The sequence below is a fragment of the Chiloscyllium plagiosum genome, unplaced genomic scaffold (genome assembly GCF_037043375.1).
Source record: "Chiloscyllium plagiosum isolate Xiang-an unplaced genomic scaffold, Cpla_swu_hap1 HiC_scaffold_6, whole genome shotgun sequence".
NCBI classification, from domain to species: domain Eukaryota; kingdom Metazoa; phylum Chordata; class Chondrichthyes; order Orectolobiformes; family Hemiscylliidae; genus Chiloscyllium; species Chiloscyllium plagiosum.
The window spans coordinates 81,758,148-81,785,064 of record NW_028270144.1 but is presented as its reverse complement, the minus strand read 5'-3'; the positions used below and the strand labels follow the sequence as shown (position 1 = coordinate 81,785,064).

Sequence of the window (26,917 nt, the reverse complement as noted above, 5' to 3'; positions counted from 1 at the left end):
TCTAAGCTTATTTACTCTATGCCAGTTTTCATGTATAGTAACCCAGAGGTTGTCATCATTGTGGTTCAGAACCTCTGTCCAAGTCCCACCTATTGTTGGTACCTACATGGGCCAAGGCAACTCGATCCTTTCCTTCCCAATCTTCCCAGCCCAGAAGAGAGTTCCTGAACTTTGGTACCAAGTAGATAACACAACCTTTGGGACTCTGTCTTTGCAAAGTGCAGTATCTATTCCCTGAAGTACATGAGAAATATAATAAAACACGGCTCTTTTGTGCCCCCACTTGAATGATCATAGTGCTCATTTTTATTGCAGTCTGTGCTTTCGTCCATATTGGAACTAAGACTCTGGTACCTACTGGACAGGGTTCGCTGACACTCCTGCGAGGCTAAATTTGGTATCTTTGTACCATCTCACCTACACTCTCACCTTTTAGTACCTGACAACTGACCAGATTTGATGTAAATATTCTAAGGGGTTTAACTGTGTCGTGAAACAGCATCAAGAAACCTCTCCCTGATATGTTGTGATTCTTGCAGTTCAGATAACCGCTCGTCAACTCTGAGCTGAAGTTCCTCACAGCTAACACTTGCTGCCAGTGTCACCATGGATCGCAGTGGGATTCACTAGCGCCCACATACTACAGCTGCAAAACATCACCTGTCTGTCTCAATTCTGTTTAATGAATGAGTTTTGATATGGGGAGGCAATGTTCCAGTGGTCTTATTGCGAGAATATTAATCCAAAAACCCAAGTTACATCTGGGAACATGATTTGAATCCTGCCATGGCAGATGGCGCATTTTGAATTCAGTGAAAATGTGGAATTCAAAGTCTAATAATAGTGACACCATTGTGAATTGTCAGAAATGTCCTTCTGGTTTGGTAAACCACCTTCGGGAAGGAAATCTGCCACCATCAGCTAGTCTGGCCTACGTGCAACTCCAAATCCACAGCAATGTCTTTGACTCTTAACTGCTCTCTGGACAAACTAGGGATGGGCAATAAATGCTGCCAATGACACCTTTATCCAGTGAATGAATAATAGTACAGTTATGAGAACTGAACTCCTACTGTATAAGTGCTGCACTTACTGTAAATGTTAACCAACCCCATGTGGCAGCATGCCTTTTTCTTCTAGTTTCTGTTCACATTTTATCCTCTGAGCTGCTCAATCACTTAACTGACGTGAAGGAAATTTGCTCTCCTTTTAATTTTAGAAAAGCTATTCTCTCGTAATCTGGGAAGGTGCCTGGTGGAAATAGTGTTTCTTTGTGTGAAGTAGAGTAAATTATTTCTACCTTCTGTGATTTTCTTTTTTCTTTGATAAAAGCTGCAACTAAGTGCAAAATCTGAATTATTTTCTAGAGCTGAAAATTCAGAACAAACTGTTCCTGGCGACCAAATGGGAAAATCGAGAGAGCCCACAGTGGAGATACCTAATGCATCAAGCTCAAAATTGAGATCACAGCGCCACAGACGAGTGTTGTGCTTTGATAATGCAACAGCCACACAATCAGACCATTCCCGTGTGGAGTATAACACTAGTCAGGCAAAAAAGGAATATCGTACTGATAATATAAATCAATCTGATGCAACTTTTACTTCCCAGAACAAGGAGCGATCTGAAAGGACAGATCTAAGGGTTAGTAAAGGGAGGGAAGTACAGGGGAAATCAGAGAAGACTAAAAGTTCATCTTCTGGCCAACCTTATGAGTCATTCCACAAAACAACAGCAAATAAAGAAAATGAGGCAAGTAGGGATCAGGTTCGACAGAGAAGTAGAGAAACTTCAGATCTTCCAAATGTACAGATGCAAAAAAGAGTCTCTCAAAGTGAAAGACCCAATTCTCAAACTACAGTTGCAGACAAAGATGGCAGTAATAGAATTCCTGAATCCCAGCAAGAGTGCAAAAAAGTCACCACTGCTCTTACAGTCTCTCAAGAAACTGCTTCTAAAAGGAATTTAGATAAAAGCGATAGTTTTAGTCTGACCAGCACGCTGACTAAACAAGCAGCTGAGATGCTCCAAGACATGCAGAGGCAAAGCCCTGCCCCAAAACAAACTAGTAATGCTGACTTAACCATGCCTAGGACACCAGGCTGTAATGCAAATGAAGGACCAGATGATTGCTTAGACTTTCAAAGGACTCCTCGCAACAAAGGTCTTGGAGATGAGAAGGCATCACCAAGAGTGATGGTACCCCCTACAACACCAGATATACCAGCATGCAGCCCAGCAAGTGAAACAGGAAGTGAAAACAGTGTTAGTATGGCTGCACATACTCTAATGATTCTGTCCAGGGCTGCAATTGCAAAGACTTCTGGTGCCACCCCTCTGAAAGATAACACGCGCCAAGTCACATCTCCACTTGGCCAAAAGAAGCGAAAGCTGGAAGAACGGGAGGAGGAATGTAGACATCATTCTTTGTCCAGCAAGACAGATCTTCAAAATTCCAGCTCACCTGGAAAGAAAAAACGATCAAAATCACATGTAAGTAGTTTATTCTTAAATTTTTGACATGGAGACCTGATGGTAGGTGTTTGGCAATCTGCAACCAGTCTGGTCAATAACAAGAACTATTTCCACTGGCAAATGCTATTAAAAATAGTAGAACAGGTTTCATTTGGTGAGCTACAATAAAAGACACTGAGATCCATTACCTACACCATGGACTGGTTGCTTGTATTTATGATTTTGAATAAGATGACTTTTGGATGCGAAAAACTACAGAACAGCCCAGGTAAAACTGGCATGTGTACTGGATATGAAGTGCAATGCAGATAAACTGATTTGATTTGATTTATTACTGTCACACGCATCTAGGTAGAGAAGTTTTGTTGTATGCAGTAGGGCAGATCATACCATACAAAGTGCATTAGGATAATAGAACAGAGCAAAGAAAACAACATTATGGCTGCAGAGAAGGTGCATAAAGAGCGAGTTCAACATTAATCTTAAAATGTGAGGGGTCAATTTGAGGAGTCTATTAAACAGTAGGGAAGAAGCTATTCTTAAATCTGTTGGTATGTGTTTAAGCTTTTATATCTTCTGCCCAACGTAAAAAATTGTAAGAGATTATAACTAAAGTGGGAGGGATCTTTGATTATGCTGGCTGCCTTTCCGAAGGTATAGATGGAGTCAGTGAATGGAAGGTTGACTTGTGTGATGGACTAGGCTGTGTTCACAACTCTGTAGTTTCTTACAGTCATGGGCAGAGCAGTTACCTTACCACATTGATGCATCCGGATAGAATGCTTTCTATGGTGCATCCATAAAAATGATAAGAGTGTTCATGGACGTGCTAAATTTCTTTAGCCTCCTGATGAATAGGGGTGTTATGCTTTCTTGATTGTTGCATCAAGGCGTGTGGACCAGGGCAGATTGTTGGTGATCATCACTCGTAGGAACTTGACGCACTGAACCATCTCCACCTCACACCATTGATGTAGATAGGGGCCCTTCACCTTGATTCCCGAAGTCAGTGACCAGCTGTTTCGTTTTGCTGACGTTGAACGAGAGATTGTTATCTTTACACCATCTCTTCCCTGTATTCTGTCTCCTCACTGAGATGCAGCTTACAATGGTGGTGTTGTAGATGGAGTTAGGACGAATTTTGGCCGGCCATGAGTGTATAGCCTTGTGGATTCTGGTATTAGCATGTAGATTGGATATGAAGTGTAAAATGTTTAAAACTTTTTTTACAATAATATGATGGGCATACTTGCTCAAAGGTATCAATCTAGCTGGAAGAATTTGTTCAGGTATACAAAATTGAGGGGCGTGAATGGGGAGAAGGAATTCCCCCTAGAGGAATCCATAACCAGGAGGCACAGTTTTTAGGCGAGGAAGAGGAAGCTTTAAAAGCATTCAAGGACAAGTTCTCTTCTCCCCCCCCCCCCAAGGGAGGATGGATATCAGAAACTCACTGCCTAAAATGTTGCTAGAGGTAGGAGCCCTCAAAACATTAAGAACTCTTTAATATGAGCACTTGAAATGCAGTAGCGTACCAGGCCCTGTGTTGGAAAATGGGATTAGAATAGGTATGTGGATTGATGAGCCAAAGGGTCTTTTTCGGCGCTGATGTAAAAACTCTGAAAAAGGCTGGGTGATGTGCTTGATCATTTTCTTTGCAGAGTTGCATTATAAACTAAAGTAATATCTGAATGTTGTGCTAAATTATTCCAGTTTATTATTATTTCCACGATACTTTATTAACTTGCAGACTTTGGAAAGTAGAATGGTTCCAAAAATACGATCCAAGGATGTAGGCCATTCAGCTGGCTCCTTTTACTGAATGAATCATGCTGATGTGATAATCCTCAGCTCCATTTGCCTGTCTTTTCCCTATATTTGGTTCCCTTACTGATCAGCCTTGAATCTACTTAATGATGCAGCCTTAACAGCCTACTGAGATAAAGAACTCCACAGACTCACTACCCTTTGAGAAATAAATTCCTCCTTCTCTGTCTTAAGGGGACAACCCTGTATTCTGAAGTTGTGCTCTGGTCCTAGACTCTACAAGGGAAAACCTTCTTTCTACATGTGCCCTGTCCAGTCCCTTAAGAATCTTGCCTGCATCAATAAGGTTGCCTCCTTCTTCTAAATGGCAATGACTATAGGCTCCAACCTACTCAACCTCTTCTCATAAGACAGTCCCTCCATACTTATTATCAACCTAGTGAAATATCTCTGGATTGCCTTGAGTAAGAGGCCCAAAACTCTTTGCACTATTCTAGCTGCAGTCTGACTCGTTTGTATTGTTTTAGATAAACCTCCCTACTTCAAAGGGAATGGAGAATAAAAGGCCAACATTCCATTTTCCTATTACAGGTACACAATCCTTTATCCGAAGGACCAGCTGGTTTTCGGATTTTGGAATAAGTGACAGTTTGACGGTGAAATTTTTAAAAAATCTTACCAAACAGCAGACTCATTAAGTACTACATGCCCTGAGACAGAATTGAGGTCTGCCAGTGCTGGACCATGCCCACCCACATTGCATCTGAGCGATATGCATCAAGTGGGTGTAGAGTTGGGTTAACTGCTGACCTTGTTAATGAGAAAAAAACTTCATGAAAACTCTTTGGATTTTGGACAAAGGGTTATCAACTGTACCTTAGATGCTAGCTTTATGTAATCCATGGACAAGGATTCCAAAATCCCTCTGTTCTGTGCATTTTGCCAGGCTTTCACCATTTAAACACTCCCCATTTTTGCCAAAATGCAGAACATCACATCCCATACTATATTCCATTTCCCAAATTTTTGCTCACATGCTTAATCTGTCTGTATGCCACTGTAGACACTTTGTCATCCTTAGCACTTGGCTTCCAACCTATTTTTTGTCATCTGCAATCTTATCTATATATAGTCCACTCACTTTTCTTATCCAAAGCATTAATGTATATTGTAAATATTTGTCACCCTAACACTGGTCTCTGGCACTCCATCCTGAAAATGCCCCACTTACCCCAAATTTGTCTTCTGTTAGTTTACCAATCCTCCATATATGCTAATATACCTTCAACACCATTAGGTCTTAGCTTATTATGTAGCCTTCTGAAAACCAAATATCTCACCTCCACTGCTTCCCCTTTGTTTACCCTGCTTGTTACTTAACTCTAATAAATTTCTCAGGTGTTGTGTCCTCGGTTAAGCAATGCTGACTGTATTTGACCATATGTATTTTGAAATGCTCTGATACCTGTAAATTTTTCCCAAAGCTAATTGGCATATAGTTACAGTTTTTGTTTCTTATAAAATGGATTAAATTATTTTTTGAGGGTTGTCTTTGGAATTCCCTTTCTCAGAAGGCAGTGGATGAATACCTTTAAATATTTTTAAGATGGAAGTAGATTCTTGATTACCATGGACATGAAAGATTTTTAGGAATATGCAGGAATGTAGAGTTGAGTTAAAAATCAGATCAGCCATAATTTTTTGAGTGGTCGAGTAGGTTCTGAAAACCAAGTGGCTTATTCTTGTTCCTCGTTGGTATGTTCCATTTCAAAACAATTATGACTACCTAAACTTGAAGATTGGAAATACAGGCCTAGACTATCCAGCAAGGCTTCATTGTAACTGCAATAATAATGGAACTCTGTAAATGTTTGCCCAGAAAATTTTAGGTTTTACACCTTGGACAAATTTCCAAAGTTTGTTTGCACTATCCCCTGTCTGAAGTGTCTCTATGTAGATCTATCCATTTGTGGAATATTTGGACAAGTCTTTCCCATGTTTAAACCGCTTCTGAATGTTCTGTAACTTGTTTCTCTGAGTCCTAAGATTAATATTTTCTATTCTTTACAGCATCAGAATCTACATTTAAAAAAACTTGCATAAGAGTTCAAGCTTTAATTTAAACTTCAAAAGAATATAGTGGTTTAAAAAAAGTATTTTCTTTGTGCTTTCCTTGTTGCATTACTAATTTGTCCTCCATGTTATACTAATAGAATTTTCAGAGCTAGTTCACTTCCCAGCCAGTGGATGCTTTGTTTCAAAGGCCATTATGTTTCATGTCAGAATTGGGAATAATCCGTTTAGGTAGAGAATGTTTCGTAACTATTTTGTTTAGAGTCTGGGCTAACTTATCCATATTCCTCCATTTACTGGTAGAAATGTGATAGTACAGCATTACAGTGAACCAGATCTTTTTGATTTGAGATTTGTTGGGCGGCACGGTAGCACAGTGGTTAGCACTGCTGCCTCACAGCACCAGCGACCCGGATTCAATTCCCACCTCAGACAATCATCTGTGTGGAGTTTGTACTCCCGGGTGGCACAGTGGTTAGCACTGCTGCCTCACAGCACCAGAAATCTGGGTTCAATTCCTGAATGTCTGTGTGGAGTTTGCACATTTTCCCTGTGTCTGTGTGGGTTTCCTCCCACAGTCCAAAAATGTGCAGGTTAGGTGAACTGGCCATGCTAAATTGCCTGTAGTGTTAGGTGAAAGGGTAAATGTAGGGGAATGAGTCTGGGTGGGTTGCGCTTTGGCGGGTCGGTGTGGAACTTGTTGGGCCGAAGTGTGGAAACAGGCCCTAAGTAATCTAATCTCTTATATTAGAGCGGTTAAAAACTCCAGGACATTGTAGATTTGCTTAAGACTAGCCAGATGTTGAACCCAGGCCAAGGGAACACCCAGTATGAAACACACACCTCCCCCCACAAGTCTGTACTTTCCAGTAAAACTTCTGTCTTAGGAATGAGGATGTGGGTACAAACTAAAGTTCAGTGAAATGCATTATTATTATCTTGAAGTTAGGGATGATCCATCAAAGAAGAGTTAATTACCTTTTTTTAGGTATGTAGAGACTGGGAGAAATTGAGTGCTTGATGGAACTGCAAAAAAACCACAGTTACTAAGCTGACAAAATTAATGGGAAATATGTAGAAGCCAAAAATTAAGTGACAAATCAGATGCTGGAACAGTCTTTTGAAGTAAGTGATTGTGAGCCAGAGGATGGCTTTAGTTTTGCTGATTATTAAAGACATTTTTAAAAGTTTACAGCATGTTCACTTCAAGTATTTCACCTATCTTCTACTCAGTTAACAAGAACTTCACACAGAAATCGTCAATGAATTAAGTTATACAACTTGTAAGATATTGCTTTTAATTTCCTAAACTATAGGGCATATTGCAGATGTTCTTTTTAATTTCTTTACTTAAAGTACTATTCTAACTTCAAAATTAATTGTTTTATCTTGCAGAAACACAAACGAAAGAAACACCTTGACTCTTTTCCTGTTGAAATGGATGTAGATAAATTTTTAAGTTCACTGCAATATGATGAATGATTATGCAGAATTCACTGGCTTCAATTTTGTGAACCAAATTGTTCTTGCATTCTGCTGTCAGTTCACTTTATACAATAACTGATTCCTGGTATTAATAAACAGCACTTAGTGTTGAAATTTACTGAGCAAACTCATCTTTAAATGGCACAATTGAAAGCAAATCTTGTAGAAAGTGAGTGACTAGATTATGATTGAAAATGCTTTTGAAACTGTATATTGTTACAATTAATACTCAGTTAATTTGTAAATACTGTAAAATTTCAACCTGTGCTTTAATAAATGTGTTCAAGTGAATACCACTATTGAGCAGTCTCAATTTATTTCATGGAAGGATATAGCCTTTTCAAGTTTGTTAGAAAGCTTACACCATTGTAGAAAATTCCTTCCAGTTGTTTGTTCTTTAAGTGATGAGAAATCTTTTTTATCCCTCATACCATCACCTTCCTATATTAAGTAATTCAAAGGGTTTTTGCAAATTTCATTTTATTTGAAATAAACATGGATTCCACAATAAATGACCATTATTGATATGCCTGTTGTAACAATTACAGCACCTGCTTTTCTTAATGAGCACATATTTAACTAATACAAATCCATTGAAAAATTCATTTTTCATACAAAGCTGACAATTTAAAAAACATTAATCTTGTATGCTTTGGTTAGAAGGGCAATGACTTCATGTTTGGACAGTTAATCTTAAAATATTTGCATTTATCAGATTACAGTTGAAGTACAATAAAAGTTGTAAGGCATATTTCACTCATTACCAACTTGAAGTACTGCAGATGTCATGTTTCCAACTGATTAAATGAAGTTTTGTTACATACATCATTATTCAGTGAATGTTTAGCAGCTTAATCCTTGATTATCTTTCCAATTCAATGACTATTTTACAAGCGCTGAATTAGTATTGAAGAAGCACCACCACCTCCATTACAGATTCCAGCCACACCATATTCTCCAGGCTTTAGATTATAAGCCATATGTCCAACAATTCTTGTTCCAGACATTCTAAAATTAAAAAAAATTGTTCCAAATTTGTCCAAAAATGTTTATTATTCATGAAGTTCAAACAGAATGAAAAAATGGAATATTTGTCAAAGTACAAATTCAAAATGCACCTCAAGCAAGCTTAGATAAGTTTTCCTCCTTGATGGTGATTAGCTTTCTACAACAAACATGCCTGGTCCAACATAAGTGAAGATTATGGAATCAAAGACATTTCCCAAACAGACAAACCAATTAATGTTCCCTTCCGAAATAACTGGGTACATTTACAGAGTTGTGTTTTGCAAGTGAGACTTTTTTTAAAAATCAAACTTTAATGCCCCTGCAGGAGGGAGTGGGAAATCAACTGGGGCTTCTGCTCAGCCTTGAGATGTAGTAATGCTCAAAATGCATTTTTATGTGCACTACCCCACAAACTCTTCAAAACAATGTGACTTAATGCAACTTGTTAGGTATAATAAGTTTCTGGAATGCTTCCTGGTCTGATTAAATTCATCATCTATATTTTTGGAACAAGTACTAGAGACAGCTCTGAAGAAGCAGATTTGGTAACTGAAAACCCAACAATTCTCCAGTTTTTAAAAAAACAAACAGGTTTGGGATTTCTACTTACCCAATAGGATGACCAAGAGATACTGCTCCACCATTGATGTTAACTTTTTGAGGGTCAACCTCCAACATTTTAATGTTAGCCAGAACAACAACACTAAATGCTTCATTAATCTCCCACATTGCAATATCTTCCTTTTTTATGCCAGTTGTTTTAAGGAGCTGGTTTAAGACAAATACAGAAAACATTTAAGTGCACATAAATTCCGTTTAAAATTTTCAACCATGTAAAGTTAGTTTCTGTTCACAGTGCTTATTAAATTGAAAAGGAAGATGAAGACTAGAAATTTCATGTTGAACCAAATAAATAACAATAGAGCACTTAAGGAATGCAGCAGTACTGGAGGTTTCTGAAGATTGAAAAAAAAAGAGAGTTAGCATTTCAAGCCCAGTGATGATTCTTCGGCACTAGAACAGTGAAGCAATTCCGATGACATATCGGACTCAAAAAACGAAGTGTTAGTCTCCCACCAATGCTGCCATATTTGCTCAGCGTCTCCAGCCTTTGTTTCAATAGATTTAACTTCTTACAAATAGAGGACAGAACAAATGTTACTGACCGGAGTCACTTAAATATATATATTTTTTGAAAGAAAGGTAAAAAAAGTTTAAATCAATGCTAAGAAAGGAACAATTTTTATTTTTAAAGGTATTTATTATTCATTCTTTAGTCATACCCTAAGACGGTAAACCTTGAATTGATAGTCAAGTGGTTAATTTCCCTAATAACTTTAGATTTAATAGGAAAATATCAAATACATACATTGGTATCATAAATACAGGCTTTACTTGTGGTTTGAATGCCCATTTCTCCCTGCTCCTCATTGAAAATTGTCCAGAATATGCATGTATCATAAGTGAAGTTGCCATTATGTCAGGGATCCACAAAGCTGCAAGTGTAGGTAATTCAGCCCTTTGAACCTGTTGACATTTGATACAATCGTAGGTGATCTAATCTTAGCTTCAACTGCACTTTCCACCTGCTCTCCATAATCCTTCAATCCATTACTAAATAAAAATCTGTATATCACCTCAAATTTACTCAATGTCCCAGCATCCAATGCACTCTGGGATAGTGAATTTCAAAATCACAATCCTTTGAGAGAAGAAACTTCTCACTGTTTTAAATGTGCTACCCCTTATCCTAAAAACCGACTTCTCATTCTAGATTGCCACACAGGAGGAAACCTTTTTACATCTACATTGTCAATGCGCCCTTTTAGCATCTTGTGCAACTTTAAGCAACTTTTTCCAAATGGAATGATTTTTTTAAAAATTGTTCATTCATGGGATGTGGGCATTGTTGGCTGTCCAGCATTTATTGCCTGTCCCTAGTTGCCCTTGAGAAGGTGGGTGTGAGCTGCCTTCTTGAACCACAGTTTATCTGACCCACAATGCTATTAGGGAGGGAATTTCAGGATTTGGACCTAGTGACAGTGAAGGAACAGTGACTTTTTTTTGAACAATGCAAAATACTCAATTCAGTGGCTGAAGAGGAAAATATGTTATTGAGGGATGATTCTGAAACCAAAAATGACAAAACCAATCCAGAGTGGTGATGACATAGCCCAAGTAACCCAATACATTTGATTCAGTCTTTGCATTGATGGGTTTTAAATCACATTAATTGTAGTTAAAGGTCTTTTTCAGTAAAGATGCAAATTACTGGAGGGTTTTTTTGCGCATTTCAAAATGATATCTACCCACACCCAGATTTCACACCTTACATTCAACATTCCTGAAGAAGGGCTTATGCCTGAACCGTCGATTCTCCTGCTCCTTGAATGCTGCCTGACCTGCTGCGCTTTTCCAGCAACACATTTTTCAGCTCTGATGCTTGTGATAACCTACTAGTCATTAGTAACCACTAAGAAAAACACCAACTGATTCACTCTCTGAATCCTATCAACCAATTCTCAATCCACGGCACTATATTACCCCTATCCCATATGTTTTAACTTTGCCCATCTACCTCTTATGAAGGATCTTATCAAAACTCTTCTGAAAATCCAAATATACCAATCCACCGGTTCTCCCTTAACTATTCTAAGAGTTAAATCCTCTAAAATCTATCGGAGATTTGCTAATCATGATCAGTCCTTCATAAATCCATGGTGGCTTCTTTCAATCAAGCTAATGCTTTGCAAGTGTTTTGTTTTCAAATCTTTTATAACAGACGCTAGCATTCTTCCACTACTGACGTCAGGCTAACCGGTCCATAATTTTGTTTTGACTCTCCATCCCTTTTTAAATAGTGTGGTTACATTTGCCACCATCTAATGCTCCAGAGTCCAGAGAACTTTTCGTGATGACTACCAATGCATCCAATATTTTCAAGGCAATTTCCTTTAGTACTTTGGGTTTACCAGGCCCAGGTGATTGTCGGCCTTTAACTCCATTAGTTTTCCTAGCACCATTTTCTTACTTATATTGATTTCTTTCAATCCTTCATTTGGCCCTAGGTTCCTTAACATTTCTGGGTGGTTATTTGTGCTCTCTTTTGCGAAGGCAGAACAAAGTATGTATTCAATTCTTCTGCCATTTCCTTGTTTCCCATTATAATTTTGTCAGCCTCTGACATACGACCTACATTTGTCATGACTAATCTTTTTCTCTTCACATATTTACCGAAGCCTTTATGGTCAGTTTCAATGTCCCTGCAATTTTATTCTCAACCTATTTTTCCCTGCTGTGACAACAGTGTCACTTTAAAAAGGTTATTTTGTCCTTGGGTTTTTTTTGGAAGAGAGGTTGTAAAGGCAGAAGGTACCAAAGCATCTAGTTTATCAACTGAAGGAGAGCAACCAGTTCTTCCAGTTCAGGTTTTTTCTAGTTTGTTTTAGCTATAGCAGTCACAAGATGCTAGAGTCCAGGAGAGTTGCAAGCTTCAGTAAAGAATTCCTCAGACTTCCTTCTGAAATCTCTTTCCTGATGTTGTTCCCTCCTGCCTGTAAGAATCTGTGTTTGAATTTCCCTTTTTGCCAAGGGATGTGTTTATGGAACGTCACTGCATTGGAACAGGTAAATAATAGTTACTGTACTGGGTTGGTTAAGTTTTCCAATAGTTATGTTATTCTAAATTCTGTTTCTGGTGTTTCAATTGTAGTGTTTAAATAAATTCTGTTTTGCTTAGAGCAGAGTGGTTTGACCAGCTGCATTACACCTGGAACACCCACTTCACATCTGCCTTTAAAGTAAGAAAAAAAGTTACGAGTCTGGACTAGCTTCTTAGAGTATTTTGATGGGTCTGGCCAAATCCATAACACTTCTTGATCAAAGTTTTTTTGTTGAATTTTATAACATTCAACAGTCCTTAGGCTTGTTGCTTTTTCTGGCAATTGTTTTGTCCCTTTGGATCCAACATTATCCCTAATTTTTTTTTAAACACCATAGTTATATACAATCCAACTTATGTTTTTGAAATGTTTCTGGATGCTTCAACAGTTAATTTATATGACATCTGCAATATTGATAGTACATACCTACCTTTGGTATAGCAAAAGCAGGAGCAATTGGAAAATCAATTGGATCCACTGCAGCATCTCCAAAACCTGCACAGAAAATAAACACGGTTTACAAAACAAAGCAAGTACATAATGACTAATTTCAGATCAGCTTAAAGAATATTGACAATTCAATGAAACAACTTCATTTTTAAATTTAATGAGAGAAGATTACTATGATTAACAAAATTATGTTAAAACTGTTTAAAGTTGATAACATTTCTTAGTTGTAAGTTCCTGGGCTAGAGTTGCAACTTTAGAAGTAACAGTCCAAGTACAAACTGCACTTAAAATCATACTAGTTTTCAGAAGCAATTTGCTCAAGCTTCCACTCCAATCTATTTGGATGCTGGTTCACAGGAGATCTTTGTTTGGAGTGTAATAAGACAATTTTAGAACAAGAAGAATAGCACCATTTCCCTTCTCCATTCCTACAAGTCTTCAAAAATAGAAATATCTAAGAATTTCACTTTACACAGCTTCTCTAGATACTGTCTTCCAGCAAGTGGAAATAAATGGTGCCATATTGGGTTTCCAACACATTTCCTTATATGGCAAGCTGCCATTCTTCACCATCTTCGCAAAAAGAAGCTCGTCACCTTGTCAAGCAGAATCACAACATGGTTAGAGCACAGGGTGCCACAATTTGGCCTGTCATATCTATGCTATTCCCAAAAGAAGCAATTTACTAAGTGCCACAATCCAGCTTCCCCATTACAGACCTGCAAATTCTTTCATCACATAATAATTTCCCTTGATTGAACCTGGCTCCACCACAGTAAATGACGCAGTAACTTCCAGATTCTAACCTGTCACTACATGAAAATATTTTCCTCATGTCACCATTGCTTCTTTTGCCAATTAGCTAAACATATGCCTCTAATTCTTAGTCCTTCTTACAATGGAACAATTATTTCCTATCTACTCTGTCAAGAACCCTCAGAACATGAATACATTGGTATCACAACCTTTCTGCATGTTTTTCCTCACACCACATTCTTCCTAATGCGTGGCAGCCAGGACTTGGCACAATACTCCAGTTCAGGCTGAACCAATATTCTACACAAGTTTTAACCTTACTTCCTTGCTCTTGTATGCTATGACCGTACTAATGCTTCATGAACCACTCTGTCAACCAGTACTCCACCTTCAATGATTTAAATAGAAATGGATCCAAGTTGCTGTGTCTCTGCACTCCCTTTATAATTGTACTCTTTATTTTGTATCATCTCTCCATGTTATTACTACCAAAATTAGTCACTTAACACTTCTGTCATTAGTTCTATACTACCACCACAAAATCATGTTTTTAAAATTTTTATTTTCAATTAATAAATTTCAGCAAATTCAATCTATTGTTTAAACAATATTTTCATACAATGAATAAACATTTTCACAAAGAAAAATACATACATAGATACCTCAAATTAAATATGGCCGCCCTGATCCCACTGCACCTTTCTGTGATGTTCATACAGAAACAATATCTATAGTTAAGTTTCACTTGATAATAGAACTACCCAAGTTGGGCAGCTATCACAGATTACATTAGGAAACAAAATATCATTTGGTTATGATTACTTGATTGAAGTTTAAGATTTTTATCCTACACCTCCACTTCATTGATGAAAACAAAACAGTACTTGTTACATACCTACAATCCTGGCCATTGGTGTAACATTTAATCTTTTAGCTGCCTCAGCAGTCATTAGTACCAAAGCAGCTGCTCCATCATTTAAGGTACTTGCATTAGCAGCTGTAATTGTACCTGAAAAATAAATTCAACCAATACAGAGTTTAAATGGCATAAAACTTTAAGGGAGCATGCATGTTTTATCCATGTTTACTAGTTTCTTTATATTTCCAATTCCCACTTACCAAGTCCATAAAATCAGAAATCAATAAAACATAATTTATAAACAAATTACCACTTTGTTCGATAAATGTTCCATAAATGCACAAAAATGCAAAAAAGACTTTCACAACCTCAATGTCCCAAAATGTTTTTCAGCCAAAAGTAACTTGTAATTTTGCAGTGCAAAAGTAATTTGGAAACTGAACAACCAATCTGTGCACACATAAACATCAATGTAAAAAATGGTGGTAAATTTGTTTTAAAGCAAAGATGCTGCTGCAGTGGAAAATAACTATCCAGAATTTGTGTGGGGTAACAATAGAGAGGTGTTATTCAAGAGCTCTCCCAAATTGTATAGTAGTTCACAGCTCAGACATTTGTATCAACATTTTTTGGATGCTTTGATGAAATCCAATAACAGTTCCTATTTTAATTTTGCTAAAATTTACACTTTGAAATTCGAAGTGAAACTTTGCATTTGTATGGTGCTTTACCAGCAGGCTTTTAACAGGAAGGTACTTTAAAAATCTCAAAGCATATTGCAAACAAATTACTTTAGAACATAAAGATGTATGCAAGCAAACACCTGCCATTTTATAGACAATATTAAACAAACAGAAATCATCTAAGTACATTAATCATTTGAATGGTTTGCAAGAATGTAGGCCAATTCTTTTCTGAAAATGTTCAAAATTGAGGTTCATATTCTTATACAACATGATCAAAGTCTTATTAAAATTTCCACAATTGAAGTTACATTTTTAAATACTAGAAGCAATTTAAGAATAGTTTATTTTTATCCACACAAATATTATAAACAATTAAATCTTAAATGTTTACCATTTTCTTTCTGGAAGACTGGTTTGACTTTTGGAACTTTACTGAAGTCTACACGTTTGTATTCTTCATCTTCAGTGATCACTAGATCTGGTTTGCCTAACTCAGGGGACAGAAAAAAAAAATCACCAAATAGAATTTAATTATTTTGAGACAACACCTCTCTGATCATAACACCATATATTTTTAGTTGTGATAGTGACCACAACACTGCATGTTTTAAGTCTGTTACGAAAAAGAAAAATGGTAGTCTGCAATAGAGGATTAGGAGAAGGCAGACTTTATTAAAATAAGACAGGACCTGGACCAAGTTGTCGAGGAATAGCAACTTCTGGTGAAATCTACAGTAGGACAGTGGGGTCATTCAGAATACAGTTGACAAAAGTACAGGATCAACATATTGCCTTGAGAATGAAATCTAGGAGCAATAAGCCCAGAGAACCCTAAAGGTCTAGGAAGAGTCTAAGAAGGAAAAGAGAAGCTCTTAACAGGTACTAAGGGAGCTAATCACTGGAGGCCTTAGTGGAGTATAAGTGCAGAGGAGAACTTAAGAAAGCAAATAGGAGAGCAAAGGTGAATGTAAAAACACTGGTAAGATTAGAGAGAAACAAAATATTCTGTAAACATATCCAAAGGATAATTAGGGAATGAGTGAGGTCCTTTTTGGATCAAAGGAATAATCTATCCATGGAGCCAGAGGTCGTTTATAGAGAATCCTTTTTCTCCAAAGTACAGAGCTCAGGAAAAGAAACTAGGAGGTTTGTCACAGGGAGTGAGGAGGTTTTACAAGCTTAAGAGTAGACAAATCCTTTGCTCCAAGGAGTGAGGACTGCAGATGCTGGAGATCAGTCAAAAGGCTGAAAAAGTACAGCCAGTCAGACAGCATCCGAGGAACAGGAGAGTCGATGTTTCGAGCATAAGCTCTTCATTATTCCTGATGATGTCGACTCTCCTGGTCCTAGGATGCTGCCTGACCAGTTGTGCTTTTCTAGCACCACACTTTTTGACTCATATCCTCAGCTCCGGATCACATATTTCCAGACTGCTGTGGGAGATGATGAATGAAATTACAGGGATGATATCCAAAATTTTTAACTTCTCATTTGGCCACAGGGAAGGTTTCTGAGGACTGGAGGACTACTAATGTGATTCCACTTTTCAAGGGAGGTAGAGATAAACCGAGGTGGCAGGGAATTAAGAACTGATGAGTCTCACATCAGTGGTAAGAAAACTACTGGAGAAAATTCTGAAGGAAATAATTAACCTCCAATTGAAGAAGAAAGGTTTGATCACAATTAGTCAAAATGGCTTTGTCAGAGGGAAGTCATGCCTAACACGATTGAAAATTTTCAGGAGTTGTAACAAACAGATAGTATTAAAGAATTTCCTGAGAGTATTTCATTTTCACTGTACACAGGTAAACTTGGTATGTCACAGCAATTCATTGAAGGGCAAATTGGTATTTTGTGTTATTGATATAAAAGATCATGTCCATGTTATACCACGGATACATGGATTTGAACGCACAAGGTGGCTAGCCAGTGAATCAGGATATACAACAACTCATGAATTCATGTGAAGCGTGCCAAACATATCACCCCCAGCAGAGAAGGAAATCGTTGTATCCACACAATGCTCCATCCACTCATTGAACAAAACTGCAACAGATGCAGGGAAGGTTACATCCTTGCTCAGATTACTTATTTAAATTTCCCATTGTTTGATGCTTTAGCAATGCAAGTGCAACAATCACTGAAATTATGACTATTTTCATTTTTTTTCACATAGCGGAATAAATAGCGTTTGACAACAATCCATTTTTCACTGGCAAACCATTTCAAGACCCAAATCACATTTCACCCTGCAGTCCTTACTAAAAAAAGGTGTAAGAGAATGTACAGTTAGTACCATCAAATGCATAACCATCAAACGTTGATCAGCAGAACAAGATTTCCATATTGCACTGCTGAATTTCCATGCAACACCAATGGGCAGGACAACTTCTAAGCATAAGGCAATTGTGAATGTCTAACATTCATTTGTCTAACCACTGGAGACGTACAACATTCTTCTTCAAAGAGAAAGGAAATGAAAGAGATACATGCCCACTGTGCAGTGGAAAATTACTACAACTACACAACAGGCAAAGACTGGGAGTCAGAAATCCTGTTTACAAATACTTGGATACAATCAAAGGTTTCCAAAATATGCAATCAGACAAGTAGTGATTAAGACACAAGTACTGATCATATTGCTCTTTTGCAAAAGAATTGGAGCCAGATCAGGCCAATGTATAACATGCCAATTATGCACAAAGTGAGAAAGAAGACTGATGATGCGGCAATGATGCTGAATGACAGCAATCTGGAGGAAGAGCAACTGAAAGTAACACATACCTTTCCAGATTGGGAAAGGATTACCGGATGAGAACAAGCTGCAAAACCTCCAAACTGTCAGTGAAATGAGAATTGTTAACTGTGTTTTTATCAAACTATTATCAAATTGACACCTTATGCCTATGTATCATGTAAAACAAATGTGGTGTTGCATCTTGTAGGTAGTTTGCAGGTTACCTCTCAGAGACATAGAGTCAGAGAGTCATAGAGATGTACAGCATGGAAACAGACCCTTCGGTCCAACCCGTCCATGCCGACCAGATATCCCAACCCAATCTAGTCCCACTTGCCAGCACCCGGCCCATATCCCTCCAAACTCTTCCTATTCATATACTGTGGTGTAAAATTCCAAGCAGTGGAATGTGGTGAAACGGTTAAAAATTATGTCCCAATACATGTGTGAATCTAACCGGAATGGAGGTGTTGCTTAGTCCCGTGTGAATCTTCTTATCTGTATGTAACCAGAATGGAATGTGTTTTTTAGCCTTGCTCTGCTGTTCACATGAATGTTTATATCTGGAAGGGAGTATATCAGCTGGAAAAGTCTCCAGTTCGGTGAGTCTGCTCCGGGGTTACGTTTAACCGCCGAGCGTGGGTTGTTGGCAACCGCTCTACGAGAACTGACGGCTCCCAGTTTTTGTAACATGTAGAGTGAGTATAAGCCAGACCCGTTGTGCGACACTGCGGGGAATAAAATGCCCATATTCTAGCAGTCTCGCCTCTTGGTCGTTTGTTCTGTGTCAGACTACTCTCCTACGAACCTGACCTTGAGAATTTTTTAAAACATTTGGCGTAGTCGAGCAGGGTCAATCGCAATTGAGGAGAGATTTTGATACAGAACAATGTTTTGGAAAACGACTAAGAAACCAGAAGAACAAACTGTGGAGGTCCCGACCGTCCCGGGATGGCATGGACGTGGCAGTTTGTTTGAGAAAGGATCCCAGTCCTGCCGAAGAACCCCTTGCCTGGGGTACAGCGGAGGATGTGGGCATGTCCAAAAGGCTGAAGCGGAGTTAACAGAATTGAATGGGATTGAACTGAACTGAACTGAGTGGAACTGAAGTGAATCAAATTGAATGGAACAAAATGGAACTGAGCTAAATTGAATTGAAATGGACGGAACTGAACTGAATTACACTGAATTGACTGAACTGAAATTAACTGAAACGAATTGAACTGAATTAAGCATAATGTAACACATGTATTGGGCCAAGCAGTGGAATGTGGTGTAAAATTCCAAGCAGTGGAATGTGGTGAAACGGTTAAAAATTATGTCCCAATACATGTGTGAATCTAACCGGAATGGAGGTGTTGCTTAGTCCAGTGTGAATCTTCTTATCTGTATGTAACCAGAATGGAATGTGTTTTTTAGCCTTGCTCTGCTGTTCACATGAATGTTTATATCTGGAAGGGAGTATATCAGCTGGAAAAGTCTCCAGTTCGGTGAGTCTGCTCCGGGGTTACGTTTAACCGCCGAGCGTGGGTTGTTGGCAACCGCTCTACGAGAACTGACGGCTCCCAGTTTTTGTAACATGTAGAGTGAGTATAAGCCAGACCCGTTGTGCGACACTGCGGGGAATAAAATGCCCATATTCTAGCAGTCTCGCCTCTTGGTCGTTTGTTCTGTGTCAGACTACTCTCCTACGAACCTGACCTTGAGAATTTTTTAAAACATATACCCATCCAAATGCCTCTTAAATGTTGCAATTGTACCAGCCTCCACCACTTTCTCTGGCAGCTCATTCCATACATGTACCACCCTCTGTGTGAAAACGTTGCCCCGTAGGTCTCTTTTATATCTTCCCCTCTCACCCTAAACCTATGCCCTCTAGTTCTGGACTCCCCGACCCCAGGGAAAAGACTTTGGCTATTTATCCTATCCATGCCCCTCGTAATTTTGTAAACCCCTATAAGGTCACCCCTCAGCCTCCGACGCTCCAGGGAAAACAGCCCCAGCCTGTTCAGCCTCTCCCTATAGCTCAGATCCTCCAACCCTGGCAACATCCTTGTAAATCTTTTCTGAACCCTTTCAAGTTTCACAACATCTTTCCGATAGGAAGGAGACCAGAATTGCATGCGATATTCGAACAGTGGCCTAACCAATGTCCTGTACAGCCATAACATGACCTCCCAACTCCTGTACTCAATACTCTGACCAATAAAGGAAAGCATACCAAACGCCTTCTTCACTGTCCTATCTACCTGCGACTCCACTTTCAAGGAGCTATGAACCTGCACTCAAGGTTTCTTTGTTCAGCAACACTCCCTAGGACCTTACTATTAAGTGTATAAGTCCTGCTAAGACTTGCTTTCCCAAAATGCAGCACCTCGCATTTATCTGAATTAAACTCCATCTGCTACTTCTCAACCCATTGGCCCATCTGGTCCAGATCCTGTTGTAATCGGAGGTAACCCTCTTCGCTGTCCACTACACCTCCAATTTTGGTGTCATCTGCAAACTTACTAACTATACCTCTGCATCCAAATCATTTATGTAAATGACAAAAAGTAGAGGGCCCAGCACCGATCCTTGTGGCACTCCACTGGTCACAGGCCTCCAGTCTGAAAAACAACCCTCCACCACCACCCTCTGTCTTCTACTTTTGAGCCAGTTCTGTAACCAAATGGCTAGTTCTCCCTGTATTCCATGAGATCTAACCTTGCTAATCAGTCTCCCATGGGGAACCTTGTTGAACGTCTTACTGAAGTCAATATAGATCACATCTACAGCTCTGCTCTCATCAACCTTCTTTGTTACTTCATCAAAAAACTCAATCAAGTTTGTGAGACATGATTTCCCACGCACAAAGCCATGTTGACTATCCCGAATCAATCCTTGACTTTCCATGATACAAATATCTCAGCAGGAGGCCCAGCAATCACTTCTCTAGCTTCCCATAGAGTTCTCGGGTACACCTGATCAGGTCCTGGGGATTTATCCACTTTTAACCGTTTCAAGACATCCAGCACTTCCTCCTCTGTAATCTGGACATTTTGCAAGTAAATACTGATGCAAAATATTCATTTAGTATCTCCCCCAATTTCTTTGGCTTCACACAAAGGCCACCTTGCTAATCTTTGAGGGGCCCTATTCTCTCCCTAGTTACCCTTTTGTCCTTAATATATTTGTAAAACCCCTTTGGATTCTCCTTAATTCTATTTGCCAAAGCTATGTCATGTCCCCTTTTTGCCCTCCTGATTTCCCTCTTAAGTATACTCCTACTTCCTTTATACTCTAAGGATTCACTCGATCTATCCTGTCTATACCTGACATACGCTTCCTTCTTTTTCTTAACCAAACCCTCAATTTCTTTAGTCATCCTGCATTCCCTATATCTACCAGCCTACCCTTTCACCCTGACAGGAATATACTTTCTCTGGTTACTTGTTATCTCATTTCTGAAGGCTTCCCATTTTCCAGCCGTCCCTTTACCTGCGGACATCTGCATCCAATCAGCTTTCGAAAGTTCTTGCCTAATACCATCAAAACTGGCCTTTCTCCAATTTAGAACTTCAACTTTTAGATCTGGTCTATCCTTTTCCATCACTATTCTAAAACGAATAGAATTATGGTCGCTGGCCCCAAAGTACTCCCCCACTGACACCTCAGTCACCTGCCCTGCCTTAGTTCCCAAGAGTAGGTCAAGTTTTGCACCTTCTTTAGTAGGTACATCCACATACTGAATCAGAAAATTGTCTCGTACACACTTAAGAAATTCCTCTCCATCTAAACTTTTAACACTGTGGCAGTCCCAGTCGATGTTTGGAAAGTTAAAATCCCCTACCATAACCACCCTATTATTCTTACATGCTTATGACATCTTCACCACATCATGGCATGTAACCTGATGATATAAAGGTCTGGGACACTTTAACTTGAAGCATAACACGCTGACCAATGTGTACTATTGCTTGTAACTGAATAGCTTAATAGCAGCTCAGGCACTGAAGTCCCTGTGAATGTAATATATGCATACAGCAGGGAGTGGTAATAAATATTTATTGAAACCCTCCTTCCTATAACTGCCATGCATCACATAGTGTTGCTGTTGTAAATTCCTCATTGCTTCTGTCTCCAACCGATTCACTCGATCTGATAAGATTCGCATCCAACAGCATTTATGGCAGATATAATCCACAGTAACCCTTAAACTCTCTTTAAATTTCCACATCTGACAAGAAGTACATATCACTGCAATGGCCATTTTTGCTCCTTCACAATCTACAGACCCAGAAAATAACACCGTCTTATTCCTCTACAAACACTGCCTCAGGTTAAGTTAATAGCTATGGCTTATATTTTAAGTTTAATCAAGAGACTTATCTCCAGAAACATATAATCAAGAAAGAATCCACTGTACTCACTAATACAGCCTCTCTCTTGGACAGACTTAAAACAACAATGAACTTATCTGATTCTGTGCTGTGAACTTCGCCCAACAGTTCCTCCAAGATTAGTTGTGAATTTCACGGTTTGTTAATTTTCCCAGATGCACTCTGATGTCCAGCAATACACAAATTCAAACAGCAAAGGCGGTGTGCAGGTTTTCTCTCTCTCCTGCACTATCCTCACCATGTGCTTCCTTTGTCTGCTCTTCTCCCTTTTAAAACTGCTGTTGTTTTGACTTTTTTTTCCCAAAGTTCCAAAACAATGCAACAGTATATAAAACAGTAATTGCTGTTCCTGGAATTCAAGGAAATCACCTCCAACACCTAAAATACCTCAAAAAAAAAAAAAGGTCACCCAATCTACATTTCCCCAACGTAGAGGAGACCATATTGTGAGCAGTGAATGCAGTGGACTAGATTGTGTGAAGTGCAGGTAAAGTACTGCTTCACTTGGAAGGTGTTTTGGGCTCTTGGATACGGAGGAGAGGGGAGGTAAATGGGCAGGTGTTATACCTTCAGCAGTTGCAGGGGAAGGTACTGTGGGGATTATTGGGAGCGAAGGAAGATTGGACCAGGGTGACCCTGTGAGAATGGAGACAAGGGAGGCGAGGGGAATACATGTCCGGTGGTGGCATCTTGCTGAAGGTGATGGAAATGCCAGGTGACGATCTTCTGAATGTGGATACTGGTGGGATGGTAGGTAAAGATAAGGGGAACTCTATCAATGTTGCGGGAGGAAAGAGAGAGTAAGGGTGGAGGTGGCCTGTAATTCCCTGTAAGGACACTATACATCCTTGCACCGTTTCCTGAAAAGACCTCATTCCATTCTCGCAGTTCCGCCATCTCTGTCACATATGTTCCTATGAGGCCAACTTCAACAAGGGAGCCTCCAAAATGTCCACCTTCTTCCTCAAACAAGAATTCCCTGGTACCATGGTCAACAGGGCCCTTAAGCAGGTCTGACCCATCTCCCGTTCTTCTGCCCTCACCCCCCCCTTCTCTTCCGCAGAGGCAGTGGTGCTGGACATCTTAAAATGCATTAAGTTGCTAAATCCCCAGGACCTGATCAGGTGTACCCTAGAACTTTGTAGGAAACTTGGGAAGTGATTGCTGGGCCCCTTGCTGAGATATTTATATCAATGATAGCCACAGGTAAGTGCCAGAAGACTGGAGGTTGGCTAACGTGGTGTCACTATTTAAGAAAGATGTTAAGAAAAAGCCAGGGAACTATAGACCAATTAGCCTGATATCAGGGGTGGGCAAGTTGGCTGGAGGGAATCCTGAGGGACAGGATTTACATGTATTTGGAAAGGCAAGGACTGATTACAGCTGAAACTTTATTGCTGGAACAGCACAGCAGGTCAGGCAGCATCTAGGGAACAGAAGATTCGACGTTTCGGGCACATGCATGTGCCCGAAACGTCGAATCTTCTGTTCCCTAGATGCTGCCTGACCTGCTGTGCTGTTCCAGCAATAAAGTTTCAGCTTTGATCTCCAGCGTCTGCAGACCTCACTTTCTCCTCAAGGACTGATTACAGACAGACAGTCAGCATGGCTTGTCCCACTAACTTAATTGAGTGTCTTGAAGAAGTAACGAAGAGGACTGATGAATGCAGAGGGGTGGACATGATCTATATCAACTTCAGTAAGGCATTCTACAAGTTTCCACATGGTAAACTGGTGAGCAAGGTTAGATCACGTGGAAGACAAGGAGAATGTATTCATTTGGATACAAAACTTACTCAAAAGGTAGGAGGCAGAGGGTGGTGGTGGAGGGTTGCTTTTCAGACTTGAGGCCTGTGACCAGCAGTCTGCCACAAGGATCAGTACTGGTTCTACTGCTTTTAGTCATTTATATAAATGACTTGGATGTGAGCATAAGAGGTACAGTTAGTTAGTTTGCAGATGACACAAAAATTGGTGGTGAAGTAGACACCCAACAAGGTTACCTCAAAGTACAATGGGACTGATGGGCTGAGGAGTGGCAGATGGAGTTTAATTTAGATAAATGTGAGGTGCTGGACTTATACACTTAATGGTAAGGTCCTGGAAAATGTTGCTGAACAAAGAGACTGTGGAGTTCAGGTTCATAGTTCCTTGAAGTAGAGTCGCAGGTAGATAGGATAGTGAAGATGATGTTTAGAATGCTTACCTTTATTGGTCAGAGCATTGAGTATAGGAATTGGGAGGTCATGTTGTGGCTGTATAGGACATTGGTTATATCACTTTTGGAAAACTGCGTCCAATCCCTGTCTCCCTGCTATAGAAAGGATGCTGTGAAACACAAATGGGTTCAGAAAAGATTTACAAGGATGTTGACAGGGTTGGAGGGTCTGACCTAAAGGGAGAGACTCCAGGAACAGGCTGGGGCTACTTTCCCCCAGAGCATCAGAGGCTGAGGGGTGACCTTAAAGAGGCTTATAAAATCATGAGGGGCATAGATAAGGTCAATAGATGTCTTTTCCCCAGGGTACAGGAATCCAAAACTAGAGGACATAGGTTTAAGGTGAGAAGGAAAAAGACTTAAAAGGGACCTAAGGAGCAACTTCTTCTCAAAAGGATGGTGCAATGTTGCAATGAGCTGCCAGGGGAAGTGGTGGAGGCTGATATAATTACAACATTTAAAAGGCATCTGGATGAGTATATGAATAGCAAGGGCTTAGAGGGATATGGGCCAAATCCTGCCAAAAGGGAACAGATTAATTTAGGATATCTGGTCGGCACGGCCAAGGTGGACTGAAAGGTCTGTTTCCATGCTGTACAGCTCTATGACTAAGAGTATGTAGAAACACAATCTGCTTTTATATTTCTGGCTAGCTTTCTCTTATACTCCAGTTTTCCACCCTTACTAATTATTTTGTTTTCTCTTTGCTGATATTTATATACTGGCCCATCCCCTGGCCTAGTCACCTGATCTTTGCATAATTATGTGCTTTTTCTTTTTGTTCTAGTTAATGACAGAGGATTTGTCCCTTGCATTTTTTTCCTCATCCCATTGGAATGTATCTATTCTGTGTATTTTGAAATATTCCCTTAAAATGTTCTCTATTGATCTATCTTTTAACTTAGATCTACTAATCCATAGAGTCATAGAGATGGACAGCATGGAAACAGACCAGATATCCCAACCCAATCTAGTCCCACCTGCCAGCACCCGGCACATATCCCTCCAAACCCTTCCTATTCATATACCCATCCAAATGCCTCTTAAATGTTGCAATTGTACCAGCCTCCACCACTTCCTCTGGCAGCTCATTCCATACACATACCCCCCTCTGTGTGAAAACGTTGCCCCATAGGTCTCTTTTATATCTTTCCCCTCTCACCATAAACTTATGCCCTCTAGTTCTGGACTCCCTGACTTTGTCTATTTACCCTATCCATGCCCCTCATAATTTTGTAAACCTCTATAAGGTCACCTCTCAGCCTTCGACGTTCCAGGGAACTTCAGCCAACTCTGCTTCACACCCTCATAATTGCCCTGATTTAAAAATAACAACTCCAGTATAGTCTGCTCTCTTGTTGGCTACAGAATATCCTGCTCTAAGAAAACGTTCTGAAAAATTCCATGAACTCAAGGATACCTTTTGCCTATCTGACTTTCTCAGTCAAGAGAGAGGGAGGCAGCAGGGGAGAGGAGGGGAGGGGTAATAAGGATAGGGAAGGAAGGTATTAAGACAACAGTTTATAGTGAAAGGAAGCCAGGAATTATCTCCCCATTCTGGGATCAATTTGGAATATGGATTAGATTTGGCTGAACTGCAAAACCCAACAGTACATGGATTAGACAGATCAAACAATGACTGGTTAAATTACATGTCCATCTATGACACCCAAGCCTGTATCCCTTAAAATCAAGGGTGTTGAAAACAATGATCAGTATGGGAGAGATTAACGGCTTGAACCTGAAAAAGGCATAATGGATAAAAGCAACGGTATGATTAGATTAGTGATTCCAGAAATGTGGTGGCGCACGAAGTGCCAAAGAACAGAAACTTGATTTTATTTAAATCAGGGACAAGTCAGAAAGAAAAAAAAGAGTTAGAAGAAAAAGGAATCTGGGTGCAGAAACAAAAAACAAAATCACATTGTGTCAATCTCAGATGAAGCAACAAAAACAGCAAGAGGCTAAATCAACAGGATATTGCTCGATGCAGGAACCAAGGAAAGAAAGCAGTCAAGATGTCTTCACGAGAAACCTGCTACTTAGGGGTGGGCAGTATGGCACAAGGACTTTAAAGTTAAGAGGGTTGAACAAGATGAAATTTTGAAGAAGCAGGTGGTTTCAGAGGAATAGGAGACCCAAGTGTGATTTGGTGATGAAGGCTACATCACCACCACATATTTGGGTTGGGTAAGTAAAATAAGGTAGAGTCATGTGGAGAAGCCACAAGTTAGGTTTATTTCAAGGTCACAATGTCAATGCAATGATAAGTACATAAGAAATAGGAGCAGGAGGCAGGTCTATTCCTCTGGAGGCTGCTTCATCATTCATGATGATCATGGTCAATCTCCTACTAAGA

General features: G+C 39.5%; 2 protein-coding genes across 2 annotated transcripts in view; one reads left to right on the top strand and one right to left on the bottom strand.

Annotated features, from left to right (window-relative positions):
* The window catches only part of npat (nuclear protein, ataxia-telangiectasia locus), a 48,158-nt gene extending 40,067 nt beyond the window's left edge, over positions 1-8,091 (top strand). Inside the window, exons 17-18 of the mRNA XM_043691844.2 lie at positions 1,368-2,493; positions 7,711-8,091. Coding sequence (XP_043547779.2) covers positions 1,368-2,493; positions 7,711-7,797 — 1,213 coding nt within the window. The 3' untranslated portion in view covers positions 7,798-8,091. The remainder of the gene's footprint in view (positions 1-1,367; positions 2,494-7,710) is intronic.
* Positions 8,092-8,261: 170 nt separating this feature from the next.
* acat1 (acetyl-CoA acetyltransferase 1) overlaps positions 8,262-26,917 on the bottom strand; it is a 33,557-nt gene continuing 14,901 nt past the window's right edge. The window contains exons 8-12 of the mRNA XM_043691845.2: positions 15,613-15,708; positions 14,572-14,685; positions 12,901-12,965; positions 9,419-9,576; positions 8,262-8,808 (exon numbers count right to left, since the gene is read on the bottom strand). Of these exons, the coding sequence (XP_043547780.1) occupies positions 8,688-8,808; positions 9,419-9,576; positions 12,901-12,965; positions 14,572-14,685; positions 15,613-15,708 (554 nt within the window). The 3' untranslated portion in view covers positions 8,262-8,687. The remainder of the gene's footprint in view (positions 8,809-9,418; positions 9,577-12,900; positions 12,966-14,571; positions 14,686-15,612; positions 15,709-26,917) is intronic.